Here is a 25,336-nt window from a genome sequence, read left to right on the forward strand (position 1 = left end):
AATATTCAGAAAATATCCAAAAATATTTTAAATCTTTATGCAGATTAATTCCACTATTTATGATTTAGAAAATCATTAATAATATCATTAATCAAAAAACAGTTTCTTACATAAAAGAGAATATAAAGTCTTTAAAAGATGCATACCTGTGAAGATTCCCAATGACTTCTTCCTCATTAGCTATGATATTGTATGATCCAGCTTTTACCCATATGAAGTAATTCGTGGAGGGCTGACTAAAGCCAACAATAGCAGGGATAATTTCCATATCATTTTTAGAATGCGTACTATAGAACTGCAAACCATCTTCTGGATAAAGGAGAACAGCATAGGAATTGGAATCAGAAGACGCTAAAACAGCCTGGAATGTGTTTCTCTGTGGGGAAGATTTAAATTTCATTTATTTACAGGAAATTAAGATCAGGTATAATTATTATTTTTTATTATTCTTCATAAATATTAGAAATACAAGTTCAAGCAGGCAGTGTTTTACACAGTTGTTACTGAACATGTTGCCAATACATTTTTCAGGAGCACAGTGACCTGAAGTGAAACATATATTGCTCTTCTGAGCATTGAATATCAAAGAGCCTTACTGTAAAATGAAGAAGCCCTATGTCACAATCCCAAGCACTACTTTGGACTTGTTCAACAACATGGCGGAATTGTTGATGTTTCCCCCCTTTGGACAGCTATGCCGCATCATAAACTGCTTCTGAAAGCCCTTTCACTTTTAAAAGAAGTTTGCTATGCAGCATAAGGTGTCTTGCTGTTCAGTACATAGAACGTCAAAAGTGTCCCTGGCCATATGAGTCTGCTTATGGAGAAAATTGGGATAGAAATGTTTAAAAATAAATCAATATTTGTGAGATTTAAAAAAAGCTCAGTTCTGCACTTAAATGCATCTTCACTTCCACTCGGGTTTCACCAACACTAAACGTTAGAAGATCTTTTAAAGCAACTTACATATATGCGGATATTTGTTACTTACGGCATGCAAAAAGATTTTCACATAAAACAGAGTGTTAACTCTACCCGCCACCAGTTGTTGGACCCAGTTGGGAAAAAAGAGAGGCACAATATGGGTACAAGGCAGCTGGGAGACAGGTGAATTCCTGAGGAGAAAGTATGTGTGTGTTGGAGGGAATTAAACTCTCCACATCTCAGTACGATGGTTCCAGTCCAAATCAATCCACTACAGCTCTGAGCTTCAACTGTATGTCAGGACAGCCTATCACAGATGCCAACCTCCAGGTGGTGGCTGGAGATCTCCCACTATTACAACCAATCTCTGGCTGATAGAGATCAGTTCCCCTGGAGAAAATGGCTACTTTGGCAATGGGCCCCACGGCACTGAAGTCCCTCCCCTCTCCAAACCCCACCCTCCTCAGGCTCCACCCCCCAAAATCTCCAGGTATTTCCCAACCTGGAGTTGGCAACCCTAACATTGGCTCTTGGTTTGTTTAGTTTTGGCATTAAAAATAGAGTGGATCACAACATTTGTGCTTTCTCGTTTTTCTGCTGCTAGGCTGTTAAATGCTCACCTTGACTTGCAAAACGGCATCTTCTCCAGGTCCTGTGTAAGGAGCCACAGAATCCCAAGTAACAATGACAACACTGTGTGGGTGAAAGGTAGTATCCGGAAAGCCTCTTTTAATGTACTTGGCAGCAAGCTGGAGGACATCAGGAGATGAATCTTCCCTGTAATAGACCTTCCCATGTCCACCTGTGGTATCCAAATCAGCATAAAAGGGAGCAATACCTCCAAAACTCAGAGGAAATTGACCAAGATAATCTTCTTCCCTTGGTGGTTCAGTCACAGCAATGATACCATTCGTAAGAACCTAATAAAAAGTAGTAAAAGGTTACCCAAGTCTAAAGAACAAACAAGAGGCACACTCACCAGATATAAACAATTATCTGCAGCATTTTTTGTAAAGCGTGTATCTAGTTTGAAATAGACAGCATATCCTTACCCTACCAAATATGTCTCCACATGTTCCATGAATATTAAGAAAACCATAACTAACTTCAAATAATGTTTACCACAGTGGAATGGATCCAACCACAGTGTTCCTCAGAAAGAAAGGCATTTTTGTTTGTGGAAAAAGGAGACAGCAATTTCCAATGATTCCTTCTACCACTGCAAACCTCTATCCTGCTCCCCACACTGTTCCAGAGGGCCCACTGACTCCCAGGAACAAAGGGGGGGGGGCTTAGTGGATTGTAGCAGGAGGGAGAGAACAAAGTCCACAAAATATACACCATGGCTACCTCTCCATCCATCATGAATGATAATGTATCACTTTGCACTTCGACTGAGAAAACAGCCACCACATTTGGCAGACCTGTGGCATATGCCTGCAATAATGCAAAACGAAACCTCTAGCTAGACATTGCAAGAAACATGGAGTCTCTGGAGTTCTTGTCTCTCCATCTGTTTTCCCTGTAACATCTGGTTTTACACAACATGCTGTGTGACATTGCTACTGCGGTAGATCGCTGGCTTTTGGTAGAGGAGGAAAACATACAATGGTGTCATGTTAAGTGTTAACTTGAAACCAGAGACTAGAACAGCTGCTCCATACCTCTAACAATGTCTAGTTAGGCTCTAAGGGCAGAACAGAGTTTCCAACCCTACGTTTGCCAAATTCATGGATAGTGGACATCTGTATGGGGCACCAGCAGGGGGAGTGAGGGAGTGAAGGAGTTAGCCCTTCTGACATTAAATGCTTTTCCCCACCCCACCCCCCCCACAGCAAACTTTCAAGCCAGGAAATGACCTCAGCAGTGGAAAAAGTAAAATGGGAAGGGGTAATGCAAAGGTGGGAATCAGGAGGCAGAGGAAGGGTTCAGCGCTCCCCATGGCCAGGTGTCCAGCAAATGCTCCTCCCCCTGCAAGCATGTTATTCGGCAGACACAAACCCGTGTTTGTCAGAATAACACACTAAACATCAAGACAAAGGTTGATTCCATGGATACAAAGAAGGAATGAGATGCTAGAATTGACTGTGTCCATTCAGGCTCTAGGTGAGAAAGTGTATTTTACCACTTCACTGCAGGAAAAACTCTCATCTCCCTGCCCTGTGTTCTGAGTAATCTGAGACTGCTTCTAAATGTCAAGAGAAAAAAGCAGCAGCTTCCATCTTTGGTGTTTACAGTGCATCCTTGCCATTTCCTCACCATGATAAGATCACCAGTCCAGACATTCTTTCCCAGGCCAACTCACCAAACATTCAGGCTCTTCTCAAACAGACACAGCTGTTCTGTTTTGGGGCCTATATGAAGGATGCCAAATGGACACAAACCAAAGATACACTTTCTGGTGTGAAAGCTAATGCTAAAAATCCCCAGCTGGTCCAAAGCTCTGATATAAAGATGTCTGTAAAAATGACCTGAGGCATATCAATAAGTAGAAAGCTTTGGCGAGCAACAGGAAATATTTGGTGGTGTGGATTCTGATCTGGAATGGCATGGAAATCTAACAGAAATCCTAGGAGAATCTAGGTGGGCCTGCAATGTGTCATTATGACCTTCCCATTGTTGAAGTGACACATACAGCAGATCCTTCAAGTCTTGGATTGGCAGATCCTTCAAGTCTCTCTACACCAAAGAGCAAACACAAGTTTCCCTAAACTGTCCAAACACTGCAAAAATCCAAACGTATTTTACCCTTAAATAAAATACCCTATGGTTAAGTACTCCAGCATCAGAAATAAAAAAGATTATATTTTATAAGACCGTTAAACAAAATGGAGGTTGCCATACCGCCTCTGTTAGTCTCTTGCCATGAAAACCCCAAAAGGGGTCACCATAAGTTGGCTGCGACTTGACGGAACTTTACACACACAAGGTTACCTTATTGCTCTGTTGGCCAGGTTTGATCTAGAAACTGGTTTGTCTATTACTCATTGGTTAATTAACTAGCCTGAATTCTCAGCATCACTTCCTTGCATGGCACCAGACCAGGGACCCTCTGCAGTGTTGCACAGGGGTGGTCCTCCAGGGATCCCCCTCAGCCACTCATTGTCAACAAACCACCTTTATTTATTTTTTAATTTAATCATATTTCTATTCCGCCCTCCACCCGCCGAAGCGGGGCCCAAGGCGGATCACAATTCAGCAACAACAAAGTAATACAATTTCAGCAAACCAGAAACAATAAACCACAATTATAATCCGTCTAAATTTGAATTAAACATTCAGCCCCTGTTTAATGCTCCTTAAACCTCTGTCCCTTCCTATGGTAAACAGTCCTTCCCTTTACTACCATTCTGCGCCCTCACCAGCTCCTTTGGTCCCACCACAGTCCTGGGCGCTCCTTCCCCCAGCCCTGGTAGGTCTAGTGCTGCCACGGTCTGGCCATGAGCCCTGAGGTGTTCCCACCCCAGTCCATGGTTGCCAGTGTCCTTGGGCCCCACTGCTGCCCTCTCCTCAGCAAGTGCCTTCCCCCCTCCCAGCAGCCGCTTATAGTCAGGCTGACATTGTCATCCCCTCCAGCCTCAACCACTCTGCTGCAACCTCTGAGGGCCACACTGGCCGCTCTTCCCTGGTCTTGGAGCCACCTACCAGCTTTCTTGCCTCCTCTGGGCTGGCCGCCGCTCCTGCACACTCCTTGGGCACTAACTCTCCCAACTGCCAACCTTTAAATCTCCTGGCCGAGTGGCCAGATCCCACTCTTTCAGCAGTGGCAGTGCATCACTTCCGGCCCAGTCATATTGATCTCCAACCAGGCCATGGGGAGGTGCCTAGCTGCCATTGAACACATCACCTTGAACTCATGAAGCTGCCTTATACTGAATCCAAGTTAGTATTGTCTACTCAGATTGGCAGCGGCTCTCCAGGGTCTCAGGCAGGGGTCTTTCACATCACCTACCTGCCTAGTTCCTTTAACTGGAGCTGCCAGGGATTGAACCTGGGACCTTCTGCATGCCAAGCAGATGCTCTACCACTGAGCCACGGCCCCTCCCCATTAGGGGCTCACAGGGCCAGCTTTCCTTTAAAACAAACAAACTCAAGTCTCTAGGCCTTCTAGAACCAGAGATAGAAAGCAAAGTGTGAGGACAGTTTTCTACTTACATTATGCTAAGGGAAAAGGTCCATTCTGTCTCTCTCTGTAATGGCTATTCTAAACATTTTTGATCCAGTCAAGGTACAATACCTTGCTGTCTGGCCCTGCTCTAGCTCAGGAGTCCCCAAAGTCTATGGGCATGGATGGAATTTTGATAAAGGGATATCACCACAAAATGACTGCCATGGGAGGAGGCACCATTCACAAAATGGCTACTATGGGGGACAATCACAACATGCTAGAAAGTTCAGCCTACGACAAGCACCTTTTTATGGTGCAGGGAGCTGTTTCTGAATGGGTGGTCCTTGTAGACCAAAAAGAGCGGCCTCCTGGAGTTTTCTGAAGTCCCACTGGCTGCACTGAGATGGAGGAAAGCCAGGACTGGCCCTTAACTTTAAGAGAAACCACAGGTACCATATTGGAGATCACTTATCTCCTTTCTGTTAAGGACCCGTGGAGACATCCAGCTATAACTAAAGCAGAGTATTGCTAAAGATGCCTTATTTCATGTTCCAACGCTTCTTACTTGGACAGATTTCTCTTGTTTACTACAGAATTTATTCTCCAATGTTATTTTTTCCTACTTCTCAGATGGCAAATGCTAAGATCATGTCCTTATGCAGCACTGGGTGCCAGGGGTGTAGACTTTCCAGTTTCACCGGGGCGGGGGCTGGGCCAGAGGCATTGCTAGGACATCACAGGGAGGAGCCAATGACATCACAGGGAGGGGCCTCCGTTGCCACTATCTATGGAGGCAGGGCTATGGGAGATTTAGGGAGGGGCTCCCCAGAAATTTAGGGGGGCTTCAACAAATGATCTTCAGACAGCTGAAATACAACTTTAATGTTTAATTAACAATGCAAACTGTTTATTTACATTTTTTAAATTACAGTAAAATAAAATATTCTCCTAATTCCCTATTACCCCTTCTGCTGCTCCCACAAGCATCCTCTCCTGCCATATCCCACCTATCCTTCCCAACTTCCCTTCATCTCCCCACCCCAATAGTTGGCATGTGTTGGTATGATTAGTGCAGAAGCATGAAAAAGCTCTGCTTGAAGAACTGTAGATTACTTTTTTGAAGAGCTGTGTTTAATGTGTCCAAATGACCAAACAAAAGCAGCAGTATGTAGCAAATCTCAACAGGCTTTGTGCACATCCATCTGCTTTTGCCCCAGGATCTCCTTGCTCCTCAGAAGATTCCATGCTGGCCATAATTAGAAAAGGAATAGAGAATAAAACTGCTGATATCATACTGCCCTTGTACAAATCTATGGTAGACCACACTTGGAATACTGTGTACAGTTCTGGTCACCACACCTAAAAAAGCATACTACAGAGCTTGAGAAGGTGCAGAAAAGAGCAACCAAAATGATCAGGGGGCTAGAGCAACTGCCCTATGAGGAGCAGTTAAAACGCTTAGGGCTGTTTTGCTTGGAAAGAAGGTGGTTGAGGGGAGACATGATAGAGGCTCCTCATAGGGCAGTTGCTCTATCCCTTTTGCTTCACATTAGAAACTCTCTTCTCTGAAGAGGGAAGTGTCACAATACAGTTTGGTTGTAGGTCGTTAATAATACGTTGGACTGGTTTGAGTAGTGTGCTGTATGTGACCACCAGAGGTAATAACATAAGAACACCATGTAAAGTATCCTTAACCATAGATTTTAAACTAATGTTAATGAGCACAACAGGGAACTCAGGGGTAAACAAGAGGGATCAGGCCATATTCAAGGCTATGTTATTAGCAAGCAAAGCAGTAATAGCTCTGGGTTGGAAGGATAAAAGTAAATGGACTATAGAAATCTGGCACAACTATCTGTTTGAATTTATACAGTCGGATATTTATACAGATGTTACGCCAGAAGACTTCATGGGAAGACAAGAACAGGGAAATCACGAGTAGATGGAAGACCTACTTAGAGTGGATATCAACAGAAGGAAGAAAAGACATTCGGTGGAAGATCCAGACTTTGTGCCCGTGGCTGGGATCAAGAGACTAAAAATTATAAGGAGACGGCGTGGGGCTAGGGAGGGACGGAAGGGAATGAGAAAAATACAGTACACAAACAATGTATGTAGAATAAGGAATATATACTTGAAATTTGTATAAAAAGAAATTTAAAAAGAACATAAGAACACAAGAAAGGCCATGCTGGATCAGACCAAGGTCCATCAAGTCCAGCCGTCTCTTCACACAGTGGCCAACCAGGTGTTTCTAGGAAGCCCACAAACAAGACAACTCCAGCAGCATTATTCTGCCTGTGCTCCACTGCACCTAATATAGCATGCTCCTCTGGTCCTGGAGATAACAGGTTTGCATCATGACTGGTATCCATTTTTACAAGTAGCCATGAATACCCCTCTCCTCCATGAACATGTCCACTCCCCTCTTAAAGCCTTCCAAGTTGGCAGCCATCACCACATCCTGGGGCAGGGAGTTCCACAATTTAACTATGCGTTGTGTGAATACTTCCTTTTATCTGTTTTGAATCTCTTACCCTCCAGTTTCAGCAGATGAGCCCGCGTTCTAATATTATGAGGGAGAAAAGCTTCTACCTGTCCACTCTCTCCTTACCTTGCATAATTTTATAGACCTCTCTCATATCTCCCCTTAACTGCCTTCTTTCCAAGCTAAACAGCCCTAAGCATTTTAACCGCTCCTCACAGGGCAGTTGCTCTAGCCCCCTGATCATTTTGGTTCCTCTTTTCTGCACCTTCTCAAGCTCTGCAATATCATTTTTTAGGTGTGGTGACTAGATTTGTACACAATATTCCAAGTGTGGAAAAGAGGAAACAGTGGGTGAGGGGGAAATGAAATGCCCTCAACAAGTTCTTTCTGGTCTCCCACTCATGCTTTTATATTATAGTCTTGTTTTAAGATGTCATTACCTGCCTTGGGCCACAACTGTGCTTGGAGGTATAGAAATATTTTAAATAAAATGAATAAATAAATTCAGAAGAGCAGATCTAACAGCACCAGCAATTGGTGGAGTAACCTTTGTTAAAAAAAAAAAAAACCAAAAAAGCCCTGGTGGACTAGGGGAAGGGGGATGGCCACTGCCAAGGGATTGATTGGGGTAAGGGAACTGCTGAGCTTTCTGCCAAGTGGAAGCCCCATTGCTGTTGTGCTGTATCAGCAGCTCACAAGCCTATCCCTATATGGAAACCACCGAAGTTATTTTAATGTAGTGACTTATGGTGTTATCCAGATTCATTAATAATGAGATTTTTTCCATTGACTTCTAAGGGTAAGAATGACCTACTGACTTGTTGCTAATTCCAATAAAGAAATTTATTTAAGGTTTGCCAAAACAAGTGTGTGTCCATTTGAGAACAATGAGCAAACATGAATGTTAATGAAACTATAATTAAATACGAGTCCAAACCAAGATTATCCACACTTCAGTAAGACTGCTTATTATTACAGAGATATATTTACATGAAGAGTAGGAGGAAGAAATTTCAACAGGGGAGTTTGTCTGGAGACAGAATTCATCTTTTCCTTTTAGGGTATATAATTCTATTTAATCTGACAGGGCATAACCATGATATATTTTTAGGAATCAGTACTTCTGAATTGCACAGCTGACTAAGTACATTTATGGGGTGCAAGAAAACATGCCATGTACACTTTGTACATAGTTCTGCCTCAATTAGCAAATGGAATTTGTGAAAAGAAGAATGGGTAGCAGAAAGCTGCTGAACAGTTCTAAGGTTTGGGAGAAGAAATCCAAGTTTTTAAACAACTGGGATCACTCAACCCACTCAATGTAGGGACATGATTAAAACAGAAAGCTGGGTGCAATTACGACCAGAACAGGGGACACAGTACAGAGGTAGGGGAGGTCATAATGAAACAGTAGGGCTCACGTCTTTGCACACAGACACAATCCTTGGCATCTCATAAAAGCATAAAGCATGCAGGATCAGACCAAGGTCCATCAAGTCCAGCAGTCTGTTCACACAGTGGCCAACCAGGTGCCTCTAGGAAGCCCCCAAACAAGACAACTGCAGCAGCACCATCCTGCTTGTGTTCCACAGCACCTGATATCATAGGCATACTCCTGTGATCCTGGAGAGAATAGGTATGCATCATGACTAGTATCTATGTTTACTAGTAGCCATGAATAGCACTCTCCTCCATGAACATGTCCACTCCCCTTTTAAAGCCTTCCAGGTTGGCAGCCATCATCACATCCTGGGGCAGGGAGTTCCACAAATTAACTATATGTTGCATGAAGGACTAGTTCCTTTCTCCCTTTAAAAGGCCCTTCAATAGTAGATCTGGGACAGACTTTTTACTGGAAACTTCAGTGTGTTATTACAAATCACAGTAATGGTATAGATGAATCAATGATAGGACTCAGTAGTATAAAGCAGTGTCATATGTTCCTATAAGAGTGTGGTTCTAAAGACTATCACTGTAAATGTTTGCCGAGCAAATTTTTAGATGTTCTAGTTGTGGATCACGCTGGCGTTTTCATGACATAAGCTGGGCCAACATTGCAGGTGACAATTTTTTAAATGTTTTAAATGTGAGGGTGCCAAGGCAAAAATCTTCCCTGTCTGACACGCCCAGGTTACCCTTAATCATGTTTCAAAGCAAGCTGCTTGCACACCAGAGATCCCTAGCCCTTGGAGGAAACTGTGCTTGCATGTAAAGTAATCATATATAAGGTGCTTCACTCAGGCTGCAGCTACTTAAATGAGACACTTAATACATGCAAAGTTGCACAGGGAAGCTCTTTTGCCTCGTTACAAAGGTAAAGTGCAAGCACCGAGTCATTCCTGACCCATGGGGTGACGTCACATCCTGACGTTTCCTGGCAGACTTTGTCCACAGGGTGGTTTGCCAGTGCCGTCCCCAGTCGTCTTCCCTTTACCCCCAGCAAGCTGGGTACTCCTTTTACCGACCTCGGAAGTATGGAAGGCTGAGTCAACCTCGAGCCAGCTACTTGAAACCAACTTCCGTTGGGATCGAACTCAGGTTGTGAGCACAGCTTTTGACTGCAGTACTGCAGCTTACCACTCTGAGCCACGGGGCTCCTTTGCCTCATTAACCTCACACTTAAATTGGGTCTCATACTCTGCTTTTATCAACTTTTGCTTCATTTTTGAAATCTCAGTTTTGTAATCTCTGCTATTAAATTTGATGGAACCGAACTTAGGTCTCTCAAAACAATATAACAGAGTTGACAAAAGCAGTATCAGAATAATGCTAGGTAACACAAGAGCTGGTATTTATTTATTGAGATATTCATACCCAGCTTTTTCTCCCTACTGGGAACCCAAACTGGATTACATTATTCTCTCCTTCACCACTTTATTCTCCCAACAACAACCCTGTGAAGTAGGTTAGGCTGAGAGAGAGTGACTGGATCAAGGTCACCCTGCAAGTTTTCATGGCACAGTTGGTCTTAGACTGACCCCCTAACCACTACACTGTTCTACAGTACAACACAAGCTGTATTTTTAAGACTAGCCATATAATACAGTAGTCTTTTGGTCTACACCTCTGCTGAATTTTAAATATATATAACAATTTACAATTATATTGTCTTGTGCATAGTATAGTGTAGAATGATTGCACACTCAATGCTTATGTACCTGATGTAGTGTGCCAGTAATAAATACTATTCAACGGACTTACATTTGACCTGTTTAATAAGACAATATCGTACACAAATACAACACCATCAAGTTATCTTTTGTTCTAAACTCCCATTATTGTAAAAGAGCATATTTCCTAGAACTAGTTGAATAGCAACGTATCAAAAAAACATTTCCCCCCACCACTCCTACAGCAAGATCTGGAGTAAGCAAATAAACAATTCCAGAGTTCGTCCACTCACTCACACATGGAAAAATAAAGTCCTTAGCAGCTCATTTAGTGCCAGAAGAGGAGCACCATTTATTTAGACCAGAGCAAGATTTGACCGTTTGTATTCAAATATCCTCTTGGCAATTTCATCTGAATGTCCTATAGCGCCATGGAGTAAACTACACCGTCACAATGCCTCTTCCAGCTGGGACTGCAAGTCCTGGAAGGCTAACAATCCATCTGCTTTCTATTTTGTTTGGGAGTAGCAAAAACCTACTCTACTTGCCAAAACGTTCTGGACAGTTTCTCCCTTCCCACCCAACAACCCTCTCTCTGACCCGCTGTTGCCTGCAGGACTTCTTAACCCCGTTCTCAGTGCTGTGAGTCAGAAGGTGCCCCTATTTATTTTTTATTTATTTTTTTTTATAATTTTTTATTGAATTTTACAATACAAAAAAAAAAGAAAAAAGAAACAAGAAAAAAAAGAAAAAATACATATATAGATATAAAAGGGTATTCACATAACATATTGAACACATTTCATTTTTTAATACATTCATCAAAAGAAAAATACCCTTTCCCCCCACCCACCAAAAGTGACCCATCACCATGACTTCCATAGAAGTGTCCGGTAGCTTTATTTATTAATTATCTAAATTCTAATATTGCTTAAAAAATAATTTTCTATAGCTCACTAAATAACAAAGTAAAATCCATTTTTGCCAACTTATCCCAACTTATCCCAATATGAGGTAGCCTTAAACCATGTTAACTTAAATTCTTCCAAATCATTTCCATGCAGAATTTCTGTTAATCTGGCCATCCTCATATATAACCACACTTTCTCTCTCCATTCTGTAATTGAGGGTTTACTTGTTTGTTTCCATACTCTCGCTATCACAATCCTTGCAGCAGCAAAACTATATTGACAAATAATCCTATCCCGATCATGAATATCGTTTGTGGGTATTCCCAGTAAACAAAATAATGGTTTTCTTTTCACTTTACTATTAATCAAATTATTTGTTTCTTTTATTATTTTTTTCCAAAAATTTTTGATTTTTTTACAAGTCCACCAGACATGCATATAAGTTCCCCTATTTATGAGCTGACTCTTGTTTATATCAATGTTCAAGGGCAGACCATCCCAGCTTCACACAATATAATTTCCTTTATCCCTTAGAAGCTCCTTGATCCATTGATCTTGAGCAGCATATATCTAATGTTTGAGGGATATAAGGACTGAAACAAATCTTGCCACTGACAATGCAGCCTTGGGATCACTGTCACTTAGTAAAAAAGGCATTATGTCAGACACAAAGGCATTAGATGTATATGTTAAAAGGGGAGAGATATAATGTGATCAAAGTTCCTCATAAAAGCAGCATTCCAAGAGGGCATGAGCTAATGAATCAATAGAGCCAGAAGAGCAAGGACAGATCCTGTCTGGGTATGGTATATTCAAAATTCTGCCCTGCATAACCATAGAGGGGTTAGCATTCAGTCTAGCTAAACAAAAGGACTTCACACAATATAAGGAGTGGCGCTCATTTTAGAACATCCTGCTATAGAGTGTCCTTTACTTAAACTAGATACAGAGCCTGGTCTTGATCTTATCCCCCAAATCAGTGATCCTTCCCCTCCCGCAGACACGAATAGCCTCTATTCAAGTTGGATGAGAGTTTGTTTTGCCGAGAAACGGAACCTTCCCCCCCCCTTGCAGAAGAGTCGTTAGCTATGGAGCTGCTAGGACCGCCCAAGAAACTGTACTCCCTTTCCCACGTATTCCCTCTGTACTACAAGAGGGCTGGGGGCGGAAGTGGCAACAATGGAGGGGTTAAAGGGGGCAGGGCCAGAATGCGCAGGGCGGGAGTTCTTAGCCAGTGTGTCATCTTTTCATCCTTGCAAGCGGAGGTAGTAGAACTGGCTGTAGAATCTGGCCCAGACCATGCAGAGCAGGAGCAACTCCGGCATGTGGCTGGACGGCTACGCCCAGCTGGTGCAACAGACCATCCTGTGCTACCATGTGGGCGAGTGCACCACCGTTGGATGCCTGCCTGCTTGCCCATGCCGGGGGGGGGGCAGCTGGGGCAGCTGCCTGCTTGGGGCTTGGTCGGCTAATTTTTAAATTGATAATTTTGTATGGCCCGCGAATGATGTTATAAATATCTAAATGGCCCTTGGCAGAAAAAAGGTTCCCCACCCCTGCTGTAGATGCACATTTTCCCCATTCAAATCCTCAAAACTCCGCACAGGGGCTTATTTTTGAGAATTTGGATGGGGAAAATGTGCATCTGGAGAGCGGCAAATCCAAGGCAAAACCTCCCGTGCATAAATGGCCCTTGAGTCCCATGCACCACATATTTAGAGCAAGAGCATGTGCAGAAGGCCTCTCCCTTCACCAATGAGGCATCACAGTCGACCCCTGCCACATATCTCGAATGAGAGAAAAGAGCTCCTGGCTCAAAGGGCGAAAACCCACGGTCGCTTTAGCCGCCTTTATCCCCGGTTTCCGCCAGGATTGAACGCATGTGTTTCGCCAAACCTGAGTTCGAACCTGGCTGAAACAGGGAATAAAGGAGGCTAAGGCTAGCCTGATCTCAGAAGCTAAGCAGGGTCAGCCCTGGTTACTATTTGGATGGGAGACCCCCAAGGAAGCCCAGGGTTGCTGTGCAGAGGAAGGCACTGGCAAACCACCTCGGTTAGTCTCTTGCCATGAAAACCCCCCACCCAAAAAAAGGGGGGTCGCCATAAGTGGGGGGCGACTCGACGGCACTTTACACACACACACACGGTGCTATTTACGCAGCCCAAATAAGGCACTTCACACACACACACACACACACACACACACACACACACAGTGCTATTTACGCAGCCCAAATAATGCACTTTCAATCCACTTCGAAGGTGGGTTTTACCGCGCGCACTGGCAAAACCCGCTGGCAAACTTTCGGAAAGGGGCACTGAAAGTGGACTGAAAGGGCACGACTTGGGCTGTGCAAACAGCCCCTAAAGCGGCCGCGCGTGGCCGCCCAAAGGGAGTCCAGGCAACCTCCCACCTAGCCGGCCCTTGGCTCCCACCGGTCGGCGGCAGACGGGTCCTGGGGCGCACTGACAGTGGCCCACCCGCCCCCTTTTCCTGCCTCCCCTCACGAAACGCAGAAGGCCCCGGGCCACCCGCTGCCCCCTTCTCTCCCCAGCCCGGCCGCAGCCCCCTTGCATGCATGCAGCCCCCTTGCATGCAGCCCCCGAGCGCGCTTACATAGAGCGAGTCGGCGCTGGCGCCGTAGAAGCGCAGCGGGACGCCCAGCTGCAGGGGCGGGGAGCGCGCGTCGTCCCCGGGCTCCAGCGCCGCGTCGCCTCGCCCCGGGCCGAAGGGGAAGAGGGGCGCGCAGCCCCCCGGCCAAGCCAGCGCCAGCAGCGCCCACAACCCGAAGCCCCTCCGGCTGCCCATCGCGCCCTCCTTGCAGAAACTCCGCCTCGACGCGGCTCCCGGGCGAGGCGGCGGAGAAGCCGGCGGGCGCAAGACCCCCGCGTTTTAAACCCCGCTGGGGCTATGGCGCAACGGAGGGGAGGGGGAGACGGGGGTGGGCCGGCCAATCGGCCGACAGTGGAAAGGAAAAGCCGGCCTATCGCCGCGAGAGGACGGGCTTCTGCCCCCCCGCCCCCTCCTCCCGCATCCCAAACCCATCAAAAGTCCCAACCCAGCAACTCATCTTTGCTTTTCTAATCGGCAGCCTTCAGCAAAGAAAGTTTCCCGCCCTTTCCCAAGAGGCCAGTTAGGAGGTCTGCTGCCCCACGTTTTGTGTGCTTGAAAGCGTACTTTTTGCTTTCATCTGTGATATGCAAAGTAATATTACACACTGGTTCTTGTCGGTTATCCGGGCTGTGTAACCGTGGTCTGGGAATTTTCTTTCCTGACGTTTCGCCAGCAACTGTGGCAGGCATCGAAGATGCCTGCCACAGTTGCTGGCGAAACGTCAGGAAAGAAAATTCCCAGACCACGGTTACACAGCCCGGATAACCTACGAGAACCAATGAACTCTGACCGTGAAAGCCTTCGACAATATTACACACTCCTTGTCCTGGTCAAATGGGCCTACTGACATCTCTGCAACACCTCCTTTCCCCTTCAGCTACTCACAGTTCTGGATAGAAGTCTGTTTTCAATGTAACACGCAACATCATGCACATGACAAAATGGGTTTCTGGTTCATGAAAGCTTATGCCACAGTAAAGTTGTTAATCTTGGTGTTTATAACTGCATTTATGTTTCTGTGAAATCCAAAGAAAGCTACTCAAATACCAGGACTGAAGATCATCCCACTGTGTGTATGCCATTCATGAAATGTGAAAAACCTAGTGGGGAGATTCCCCCTAAAATCAAAGAAAAGGAGAATGTGCACACTTTGATTTTATACTAATAGTATTGGAACTTAATTCAATTAAAAACATTTTTTGCTTAAAGCATGTAGACATAGTAAGTACATAGGACTGACATACCTTACCATGCAATCCGGAAGGGGGGGACAGAGTGACTTAGGCGCTGGTGTGACCCCAGCGCAAGCGTTCGCTTGCGCCGTCCAAAGTTGCATGGACGCCAGCGCAGGACAACTTACGTCGGCTCTGGGGAGTGACACCGCAGTGCAAGCCTTGTGCGCTGGCGCTGCCTCCCTGGCAGTGTTTTTCCGGTGCAAGTGCTCATGCTGGCATCCAGGTGGGCATTCCCGGGGCGTTCCCAGGGGGCAGAGCTGCCTTTAGGCAGCTTCCAAATCCCTTTCAGCCCGGGGATGCACCATTTTGCAGGCAGCTTCCAAATCCCTTTCAGCCCGGGAAGGCACGATTTTGCAGGCAGCTTCCAAAGCCCTTTCAGCCTGGGAATGCACCATTTTGCATTTTGTTGAGTTACGCCTGCAAAATTGATGGCGTAGCCCCATGAAACTCAATGGGGGAGTTTCATGGGGATTTAAAAAAGGCATTTTAAATTTTTTATGGCCAGGAAGCCTCTTAGGAGGCAGTGCGACTGTACCCTCCCCAGCCATCATCTATCTACCCGCCCCCCAGGAATGGGCTGTTAGTGTATATTTAGAAAAGAAAGAAAAAAAACCAAATAAAACCCTGTAAGATGGGGATGAGTGAGGAGAATTGTTCAGAAGGATATGGAAGCTATACTTATTATTTGCTCATTAATTTATTGAACTATCTATCCCATCGTTTCCTCTCATAAAAGGCTTTAGGTGTCTTACAGAAAACATATCCCGAAAAGGCATATGAATACTATCAATACAAATTCATAGAGCCCCAGTTTAGAAACACAGCATAACTAGGACACCATATACAACAGGCACACCTACAGATCCTAGCTACCATTTATACCTTCCTGTAAAAAAGATGATCTTCTATAGAATGAAGTGCCATTTGGGAAGAGCAGGGAGGCAGAGAGGGGAGGCTGCTGACAACATAATATATTTGAATATACCATTTTAACTATAGAAGAAGAAGAGTTGGTTTTTATGCCCTTCTTTTTCTCTACCTTTTAAGGAGTCTCAAAATGGCTTACAATCGCCTTCCCTTTCCCTCCCCACAACAGACACCTTGTAAGGCAGGTGGGGCTGAGGGAGTTCTGAGAGAACTGTGACTGGCTTAAGGCCACCCAGCAGACTTCATGTGGAGGAGTGGGGAAACAAACCTGATTCTCCAGATTAGAGTCTGTCGCTCTTAACCACTACACCACGCAATACTTTAAGGCTAAAATCTAGTGTTATTACTTGATAAGGTACATGGGAACACATACAGTAGTTGAAGAGAAGCTTTGATGAAGGAGGCTTTTGACACACAAACACGCTTCTTATTAAGGGCTAACTAAACCTTATTAGTTCACTTCTGCATGCTGATTTGCCCCAGTTTGCTGTCTATCAGATAATCCCAAGGGGACAGAAGTCTGTTTGCCAAGAGTCCTGCCCCTCTAATTCAATCAGATGACACTCACACTCTACGGAGGACTTGATCTGGAAAAAATGAATAAACTATGCTGCTTCTGAGATATCCTGTCTTTAGTCGACCCCTGCATTTTTGGAAGACTTTTAAAAAGTAAACCTCACATGTTTTTTTAATACATCTGGCAGGTTTAAAAGGGAACAACAAGATCAAGGATAATGACAACCAAAGTGTATTGTATTACCTAACAGCAGTTAAGTACATTTGCAGCTCTCACCAAGTGATCTATGCTAGTCAACACTGGAAACATTACCATTTACAGGTTTTTCTGTTGTTGTTTAAAGGTGGAAATGCATTTATTTCAGAGCTTGTGGGAAAATATGTAAGCCACCCTGCAAAAACGTATCTTGTTACAAAAAAAATTGCCCTGGCTCTAATTTATTTGACTGAAACATGGCTGCTTTGCCAAGTGTAACAAACCCCTGTGTAACTGGGCACCAGCTCATTGAAAGGGGACTTGTGTTTGATGCACAGATCCTGCTCACTTCACACAGCAGCAGCAGCAACAGCAGCATTCCAATCTCTCTTATGAATTCGGTGGCTACCGGCCAGGGCCACGCTCCAGAGTGGGAGACCAACACAGAGGCATTGCTGAAAGATCAAGAAACTCGCATCTCCTATTAGACCAGGATAGCCTCTTGGATGCCAATTGTTTATCCTGTCTTTCCTCCAGGGTGTTTAGGTCAGCACACATGGTCCTGTCCCCAGTTTATCATTACAACAGCCCAGTGAAGCAGGCTGAGAAAGGAGGAGGAGGAGGAGGAAGAAGAAGAAGAAGAGTTGGTTTTTATATGCCGATTTTCGGTACCTTTTAAGGAGAATCAAACCGCCTTACAATCTCCTTCCTTTCCTCTCCCCACAACAGACACCTTGTGAGGAAGGTGGGGCAGAGAGAGTTCTGAGAGAATTGTGACTAGCCTAAGGTCATCCAGCTGGCTTCATGTGAAGGAGTGGGGAATCAAACCCGGTTCTCCAGATTAGAGTCTGTCGCTCTTAACCACTACACCACACCGGCTCTCACTGACCGAGGCTTCATGGCAGATTGGAAATTTGAATCCGAGCATCTAGTGTCCCCAGTTGTAGTTTGGCACTCCAGCCACTAAACCACTTGGGTTAACAGTTTGCAAGCTTCAGAAACTTGACCACTTAAATAGTCAGTTATCAAATGGCATTTTCTGCACGGGGGGGGGGGGGAACATACGTACACTGTCCAGTGTGAACGATGCTTACATTTTGAGTAGATGTGTCTGTGCCAGACCTTGTGCCATCAATTCTCACCAACAATTACTGGTAAAAGTTTCTTCACCACCACTTCTGTATATGGAAGTTCTGTAAAACTGGGAAAAGCGGATGCCTCTTGGGGTTGCCTCTTGCATTCTCTTTAAGATAGCAAATTCCTTTGAACATTGCTGCATGGTTTCGTAGGGAGTGTCAGACTTCTAAATGAACAAGCTGATTGTAAAAAAAAGGGGGGGAGAGTGAGGGGTTTCCAGCCAGAGGACAAATATTCCTTTTCAGCTTTTCACAGACTCTTTACATTTATTGGGATTGTATAGAAACCAGAATTACCAGCAGACAAGGCTGAGGGGCTCAGTTCAGACAGCACATGAAACCATGGTTTATTTTAACTATGATTGGTAGGGTTGTGCATATCAATATACCCGAACTGAAAATAAACCCAAAATTAGCCATTTCGGCAACATTCAGGTTTAGGGTCGACCGAATACCAAAACCTGGGAATCTGCCCAAAGCCGAATAGGCAATTCCCGAAAAAGCTGAATAGATATTCAGCTTTTTCGGGTTTCATCTTGTAGCCTTTGCTCAGATGCACAGCTCTGTGCTTTCTTCCATTTTTCTATTTTTGACTAGTTTTGTTAGGGCCCCATAGTCGGGGCCCTTTTGAGGTAGGGCCCTTTTGAGGTAATCGGAGCCAACTTGGTCTGACCAAATTATCCCTCACCATGCAGTGGAGGGATCTGGAGGCAGAAGGTTCATTTAAAAGATGGGGCTCAACCAGTCCCATCTGAAGATATATACCCTCCAACCAAAAAGCACCAGCTTCAACAGCTGCCAAACAAGCTTCATTCTGAAGAAGACTGTTCACCCACGTGGATGAGCAATCGCCTTCACAAGAACTGCCTTGGTCATGACTTTTGCTGGCTCCAATATTATCCACCCCCTGAAAACTTGCTCTCAAACTGAAGGTCGCCCCGAGTAGAGGCTTTGTTTCCCTGCACCATGACCATCTCTTGAAATCAGATTTTTGATTACTATAATAAAGGACTGTTCACAGGATGTCATTTGCCACCAAAAGGAATGTTTTCCGTGCCTTATTTTTCTTGCATTTAAGCCATTTTCCTCAGTTTGAAGCTAATTTGCATGGACATCATGCTATTCTCCCCAGATACGAAGGGAGCCCCCAGACTTTGAGGCACCAGCCTGCCAATCGGCTCTTTCCACCAGTCCTCGGCAACACTGAACTTCTGAACCTGAAATCCGATGGACCGCTCAGCTCGCAAATGCCTGGAGGATGGGGGTGACCCCTTTGTGGGCCCATAAAATTGGATCTCCTGTCCCAACGTTCACCAAACTTTGGTGTCCATCTAAGGAGAGTTCCTTGCAGCTATGCTGCAAATTTGGTGACTCTACCTCCAAAAATATCCCCACAGGAGCATCGAAAAAATCCCCATAGACTATAATGGACCCGAATTTTTTCAGTAAATCCAGAAATAAAACTGAAATACCTCTTTACCAGTATGGGTATTTGGCTTATTCTGGGTTTACCAAAAAAAAAAAAAAAACAAGCCTAATAAACTCGAACCCAAAATTTACCGATTTTTTTTTTTGCATGACCCTGGTGATTAGTTTGTGAAACCAGAATTTAGTTCACAGATGATTAGTCAAATGTGGTTTATCTCGACAAATTCTAGCTTCCTTGATTTTGTTCTGTAACCAGAGAGGGCAGTGCCAAGGATCAACCTAGGATTAAACCAGGGTGGCTGCGTTGACATATCATGTGAAATAACCAGGAAATGAAGCAACTTCAATCCATGGTTTCAGATTCTAGTTGACAGACCCTAACTAACAATAATTAATGGAATTGCCTGATTCACAATCACACTAATTAAGTTACATTAAACCATGGTTTTATGTGATATCTAAACTGAGCCGGTAGTTCCCCAGATCTCACTCAGACCATGTACAGTAACTGCATCTATACAATGTCTAGCATAATTTCCTAAAGCTGAGGGTACATAATAGCCCCTCCATAAGCGCAAAAACACTGTGCTGCTTCCACCTACCAAATTGTAAGTCCCCTCTCATCCATCCAAAAGAGGGGTGGGGCCGGCATAGGAGGGTACCTATGAAGAGCCACTGCTTGGCAGAGGGCTCATCCACAACTTGTCATGGGGCAGCCTGCTGAGGCTTCCTCAGATGAGGAGGACCTTGAAGCAGCAGGCAGTGGAAGGGAGGAACAACAGCAGGCTGAGCAGTCATAAACAGAGGAGTTCCCCCTGTGCTTACAACCACCCAGAGCAGGGGAATCACCTGTGTCAGAGGGCCAGCCACAGGAAGTGTCACCAGATTAGCAAGAATAAATTTTGCCAGATATTGGAAAGGAGCGAATTCTCCAAGCTTAAATACTTGGTTCAACAAAATAAGAGAGATCTATGAGCTGATTAAATTAACTTACTATCAAAATAACAAAAACATAGAAGAATTGGATAGAATATGGAAACCCACTATATCCAGGATGGAGAGCACGCTTAAAAGTTTAGATTCTGTTGGTGGTGGTTCATAAAGAGAATGTTTATTTAGAAAGTTATATGTTTTATTAGTTGTATAAGTACTGGTCGAGTTTCGTTTATTCAAAGTTTTTTAATATTGTAGATTTGTAATTTTTAATAAAATTAAAAAAAAATTAAAAAAGGAAGTGTCACCAGAGAGCCCCTCAAAGCTGCTGGAGCAGAGGTGCCAAAAGTTCAGAGCACTCCTACACAAGGAGTGTAGAAGGAGTGCTAGACTGCAGGCCTAGCAAAGAGCACTCCCTGTTGACAGTGATGAGGCTAATGAGCTTCCTGGCTGCTGGAGGACATGGACAGAGAGGTTGTTGAAAAGCACCTGGCTGCATTGGATGGGTATAAATCCTTGGGGCCAGATGGTGTGCACGCAAGGGTGTTCAAAGAACTTTCTAGAGAGCTTGTAGAGGTTTTGTCCATCATCTTCAAGACCTCTTGGAAGATGGGAGATGTGCCACAAGACTGGAGGAGAGTGAATGTTATTCCAATCTTCACAAAAGGGAACAAGGATAACCCAGGAAACTACAGGCCAGTCAGTATGACCTCTATCCCAGAGAAGATACTGGAGCAGATTTTAAAGGGGTCAGACTGCAAGCATCTGAAGGAGAACTTGGTGATCTGGAGAAGTCAGCATGGATTTGTCCTGAATAGGTTCTGCCAGACCAATCTTGTTTTCTTCTTTGACAAGCTTACAGGATCATGGGAATGCTCTTGATGTTTTCTACCTGGATTTCAGTAAAACTTTTGACAGGGTTCCCCATGATGTTCTGATGGGTAAACTGGAGGACTGCAGACTCAACTCTAGGATAGTTAGGTGGATAAGGAACTGGTTGGAGAACTTCACCCAAAGAGTAGTTGTCAGTGGCATTTCATCTGATTGGAGGGAGGTGTCCAGCGGGGTGCCACAGGGCTCAGTTCTGGGCCTGGTACTTTTCAATATTTTTATCAATGATCTGGATGAGGGGGTGGAGGGATTACTTATTAAATTTACAGATCACACCAAATTGGAAGGAGTGGCGAACGCCCTGGAAGATAGAATTCATCAATTCAAGATGATCCGAACACATTGGGGAAATGGGCGGATATGAACAAGATTCAATTCAACAAGGATAAATGCAGAGTTCTACATCTGGGTAACAAAAATGAGAACCACGCATACTGGACTGGGGTACTTCTGGGTAGCAGGGTGTGTGAACAAGATCTTGGGGTATGGGTGGACTGTAGGCTAAATATGAGCAGCCAGTGTCATGCAGCGGCAAAAAAGGCTAATGCGGTCTTGGAGTATAACAATAGAGGCATTACATCCAAATTGCAAGATGTCATAGTCCCCCTGTATACCATATTGGTCAGGCTGCACCTGGAGTTCTGGAGGCCTCACTCCAAAAAGGATGTGGACAGAATAGAGAGGGTGCTGAAGAGAGCAACGAGGATGGTCAGGACTATGAGGAAAGGCTGTGGGACTTGGGAATGTTCACTCTGGAAAAGAGTAGGTTGAGGGGGGACGTGATTGCTCTCTTTAAGTATTTGAAAGCCTGTCACTTAGAGAAGGGCAGGGGACAGGGTTCGCAAAAATGGGTATAAATTGTAGGCATAAAGGTACCATCTGGATATTGGGAAAAATATTTACAGCGAAAGTAGCTCAACAATGGAATCCGCTGCCTAGGGTGGTGGTGAGCTCCCCCTCACTGGCAGTCTTCAAGCAGCGGCTGGACAAACACTTGCCATGGATGCTTTAGGCTGATCCTTCATTGAGCAATGGGTTGGATTAGATGGCCTGTATGGCCCCTTCCATCTCTATAGTTCTATGGATGAAGCCAGTTGTTAGCATCCTTTCCATTCTGGGTTTATGCCTGATTATGGGACTGAAACAACCTTGGATGGAAAGAAGGAGTGCAGCTCTGTTGATTGTCCCAGACCTCTTGGCAGCTTTTGGTACCATTGTACAGGGTATCCTTCTTCTGGAGTACCTCTCTGGGCCAAGACTGGAAGGCACCATTTTGAGGAAGTTCCTGTCCTACCTGGGGGACTGCTGTTCAGCCCTTTGGCCTTTGGCTTGTGGGGTCTGCAGCTTGTCCTAGCTGGTCCATCCTTGCTCCAGTGCTGGCTTGGCTGATAGGTTTAGCAGGATCTGAAAAGGAAAGGCTTCCCTCAGCCTCCCAGTAAACATTTCAGAAAGGCCTGGCCAACAGTCAGAACAACTCCTATTCACTGTGTTCAACCTTCCCTGCACCCCAGTGGCTGCAGTACAGAATTGCATTAGACGTCTTTTAAAAAGTAAATGCATTCTGTGACTGCAGCATGGCTTCAGGGATCTTCCAGTTGACTTGGGCTCTGGGAATTTTCTCCCCGCTCCCATTCCCCTTCTCTTGGTGGCCCAGCTTCTGGCCAGTCCCAGGAAGGCCACAGAAACCCTGAACTGGTGCCCGGAGACAGTTTTGGGGTGGATGCAGGCTAATAAACTGAACTTTAATCCTGAGAAGATTGAAGCTATCAGTGAGCAGAAGGCCTGAACTGGGACATAAAAGTGTCACCCATTCAGGATGGGGTTGCACTCCTCTAGAATAAACAGGTCTGTAGTTTGGGTTGTTCTTGGACCCAGATGACACTACTATAGACCTACTGCTGAATAAGGAGGAGGCAGCTGCAGCTAGGGTTGCCAGCTCTGGCTTGGGGAATTCCTGGAGATCTGGACTAAATTAATTAAACATTGGAACCTGTCATTTCTTTGGAAATGAAATTAGATCACACAAGTGGGGACCTGCAGGTAGCTTGCATCCTATCCCCCTGCTTTTGCTTCCTTCCCTCTCTCCTCTATCGATGTCTTCCTGTCTCTTTCTCCCTCACCCCTTCTATGTCAATCTTCCCCCACTCTCTTTCTCTCCCCACTCCTTCTCTGACAATCTCCCTGATTCACTTTCTTCGGCCACCCTTTCTCTGTCAATCTTCCCTCCTTCTTTTTCTCTCTCTCACCCCTTCTCTGACAATATCCCTCCCCCTTTGTCTCTGTACCATGGCGGCAGGGCCCCCAGGGACTGCCACTGGAGCTATTTCAGTTTCTTTAAAAAAAAAATAAGCAGTTTAATATTATATCATTATAACCATCTGTGTATCAGGTTCTGAGTTCCTAGCTTTCTTTTTTTCTTTTTCTTTTTACAAACTCAGGCCTCTAGCCCCATTAATTGTGGAAATATAAGGGGGGGGAGTAAGAGGGAAGTCTGGGAATTCAAAGAACCTGATAGATACATGGGTATATTGTTATAATGATATTAAATTGCCAAATAAAAAAGCAAAACACACTGGGGGCGGTGGGGGAAGAGGAATGGCTGCTCCAGGGATTGGGGCAGAAAAAATGGATGATGTTTAGGTGGGACCGAGAAGACTTTCCTGGCCACACTACAGCCATCCAGACTTCACTGAGATCTTTCCCAAAACGTCACAGCAAAGCACATTTGGGAAAATTGGGGAAAGTCTGAGAGAAACCCGGGAGATGCATCAATGCACCCAATGCTGTGGGTGAGTGGGGGGAAATCGACTTCCCAACAGCATTGGATCTGAAGCATATAGCTCATGTGGAAAAGGTCTAAACCTCTATTAAAGGAAGAAGACATTTTTTTCTCCAGGTTGTTAGCAACCCAAAAATATGTAGCTAAAACCGAGGATCTCTGCATATTTGAATTTATCCAAAGATGTGACGAGTAATAATTTACTGCCATGTCGGGCAGCCCATTCCTGAAGGGCGGGGTAGATAAGCGGTGGCCAGCCCAGCCACACCTGCCTCTATGGAGGTTTCCTGGCTGAATAATAAAGGTAAAAAATTAGTTAAAAAACAACAACTATGAAACTCCTCCATCGAGTTACATGGGGCTACGCCAGCTATTTTGCTGGCATAGCAATGCTGCAGCATAGAGGGGTGTTCCCAGGCTGAAAGGGGTTGACTAATGTCAGCTACGCCCCTAGGAACACCCCGGGAATGCCCCCCCCAACACTGGCGCAGGCACCCACTTCCGGGTTTTTGCTGCCTCTGAGGCAGCACAGGTGGCCGAGGCCTGCGTGGTTGCATTGCTCCGCGGCGCTGGTGTAAATGCCCCCCACACTGGCATCGGTGCCGCTTTATCACAGCGCAAAGTGGCATAGCTGCCGATCTGGGGTTAAGCCGGCTCCTATGGCTCTTCTGGGGGTGGGGGCTTCAGGATTGCACGGTTAACACTTTGGTTAAAACCTTTAACTCGTAGGAAGGATTTAGGTCACAGCTTCTTGAACTCTCTCAAAAGACTTTGAAATATGTTAAAATGAAAACAAAGCTCTAGGCCTCTAACAACCAAACAATAAATCATACGGCAATATATTATATACTGTATGGGAAGCAGGACTCTTTCAACAATTTGTTTGACAGGGAATGTATAGTGGGTTGGCCAAAGCAGAAAAACATTACAACAACAGGAGGATACATATGTTTCCTGCTCTCTCTTGGGCAGCTTATATTATTCAACATATGCAGCGCTAAGGCCTTTATTGCTTAAAGAAACCATTCTGTTTAATGTAAAAGATACATTACAGTTCTTAACATTGACTGAGGGATTTAAGTAGTGGTTCTGAAATACAGCCCTATACAGCTCGTGGCTTATCAAGTCGAATGAACCCCAG

At 44.9% G+C, this 25,336-nt stretch overlaps 1 protein-coding gene and 1 non-coding gene across 2 annotated transcripts in view; both read right to left on the reverse strand.

The window, feature by feature from the left end:
* The window catches only part of NID1 (nidogen 1), a 64,442-nt gene extending 50,093 nt beyond the window's left edge, over window positions 1–14,349 (reverse strand). Inside the window, exons 1-3 of the mRNA XM_056853332.1 lie at window positions 14,158–14,349; window positions 1,545–1,844; window positions 147–376 (exon numbers count right to left, since the gene is read on the reverse strand). Coding sequence (XP_056709310.1) covers window positions 147–376; window positions 1,545–1,844; window positions 14,158–14,349 — 722 coding nt within the window. The remainder of the gene's footprint in view (window positions 1–146; window positions 377–1,544; window positions 1,845–14,157) is intronic.
* TRNAA-GGC (transfer RNA alanine (anticodon GGC)) lies at window positions 4,895–4,966 on the reverse strand. Its single transcript has one exon. It is a non-coding gene; the product is annotated as a tRNA-Ala (tRNA).
* Window positions 14,350–25,336: the final 10,987 nt, after the last annotated feature.

Source organism: Euleptes europaea, chromosome 7 (assembly GCF_029931775.1).
Source record: "Euleptes europaea isolate rEulEur1 chromosome 7, rEulEur1.hap1, whole genome shotgun sequence".
Classification (NCBI taxonomy): Eukaryota; Metazoa; Chordata; class Lepidosauria; order Squamata; family Sphaerodactylidae; genus Euleptes; species Euleptes europaea.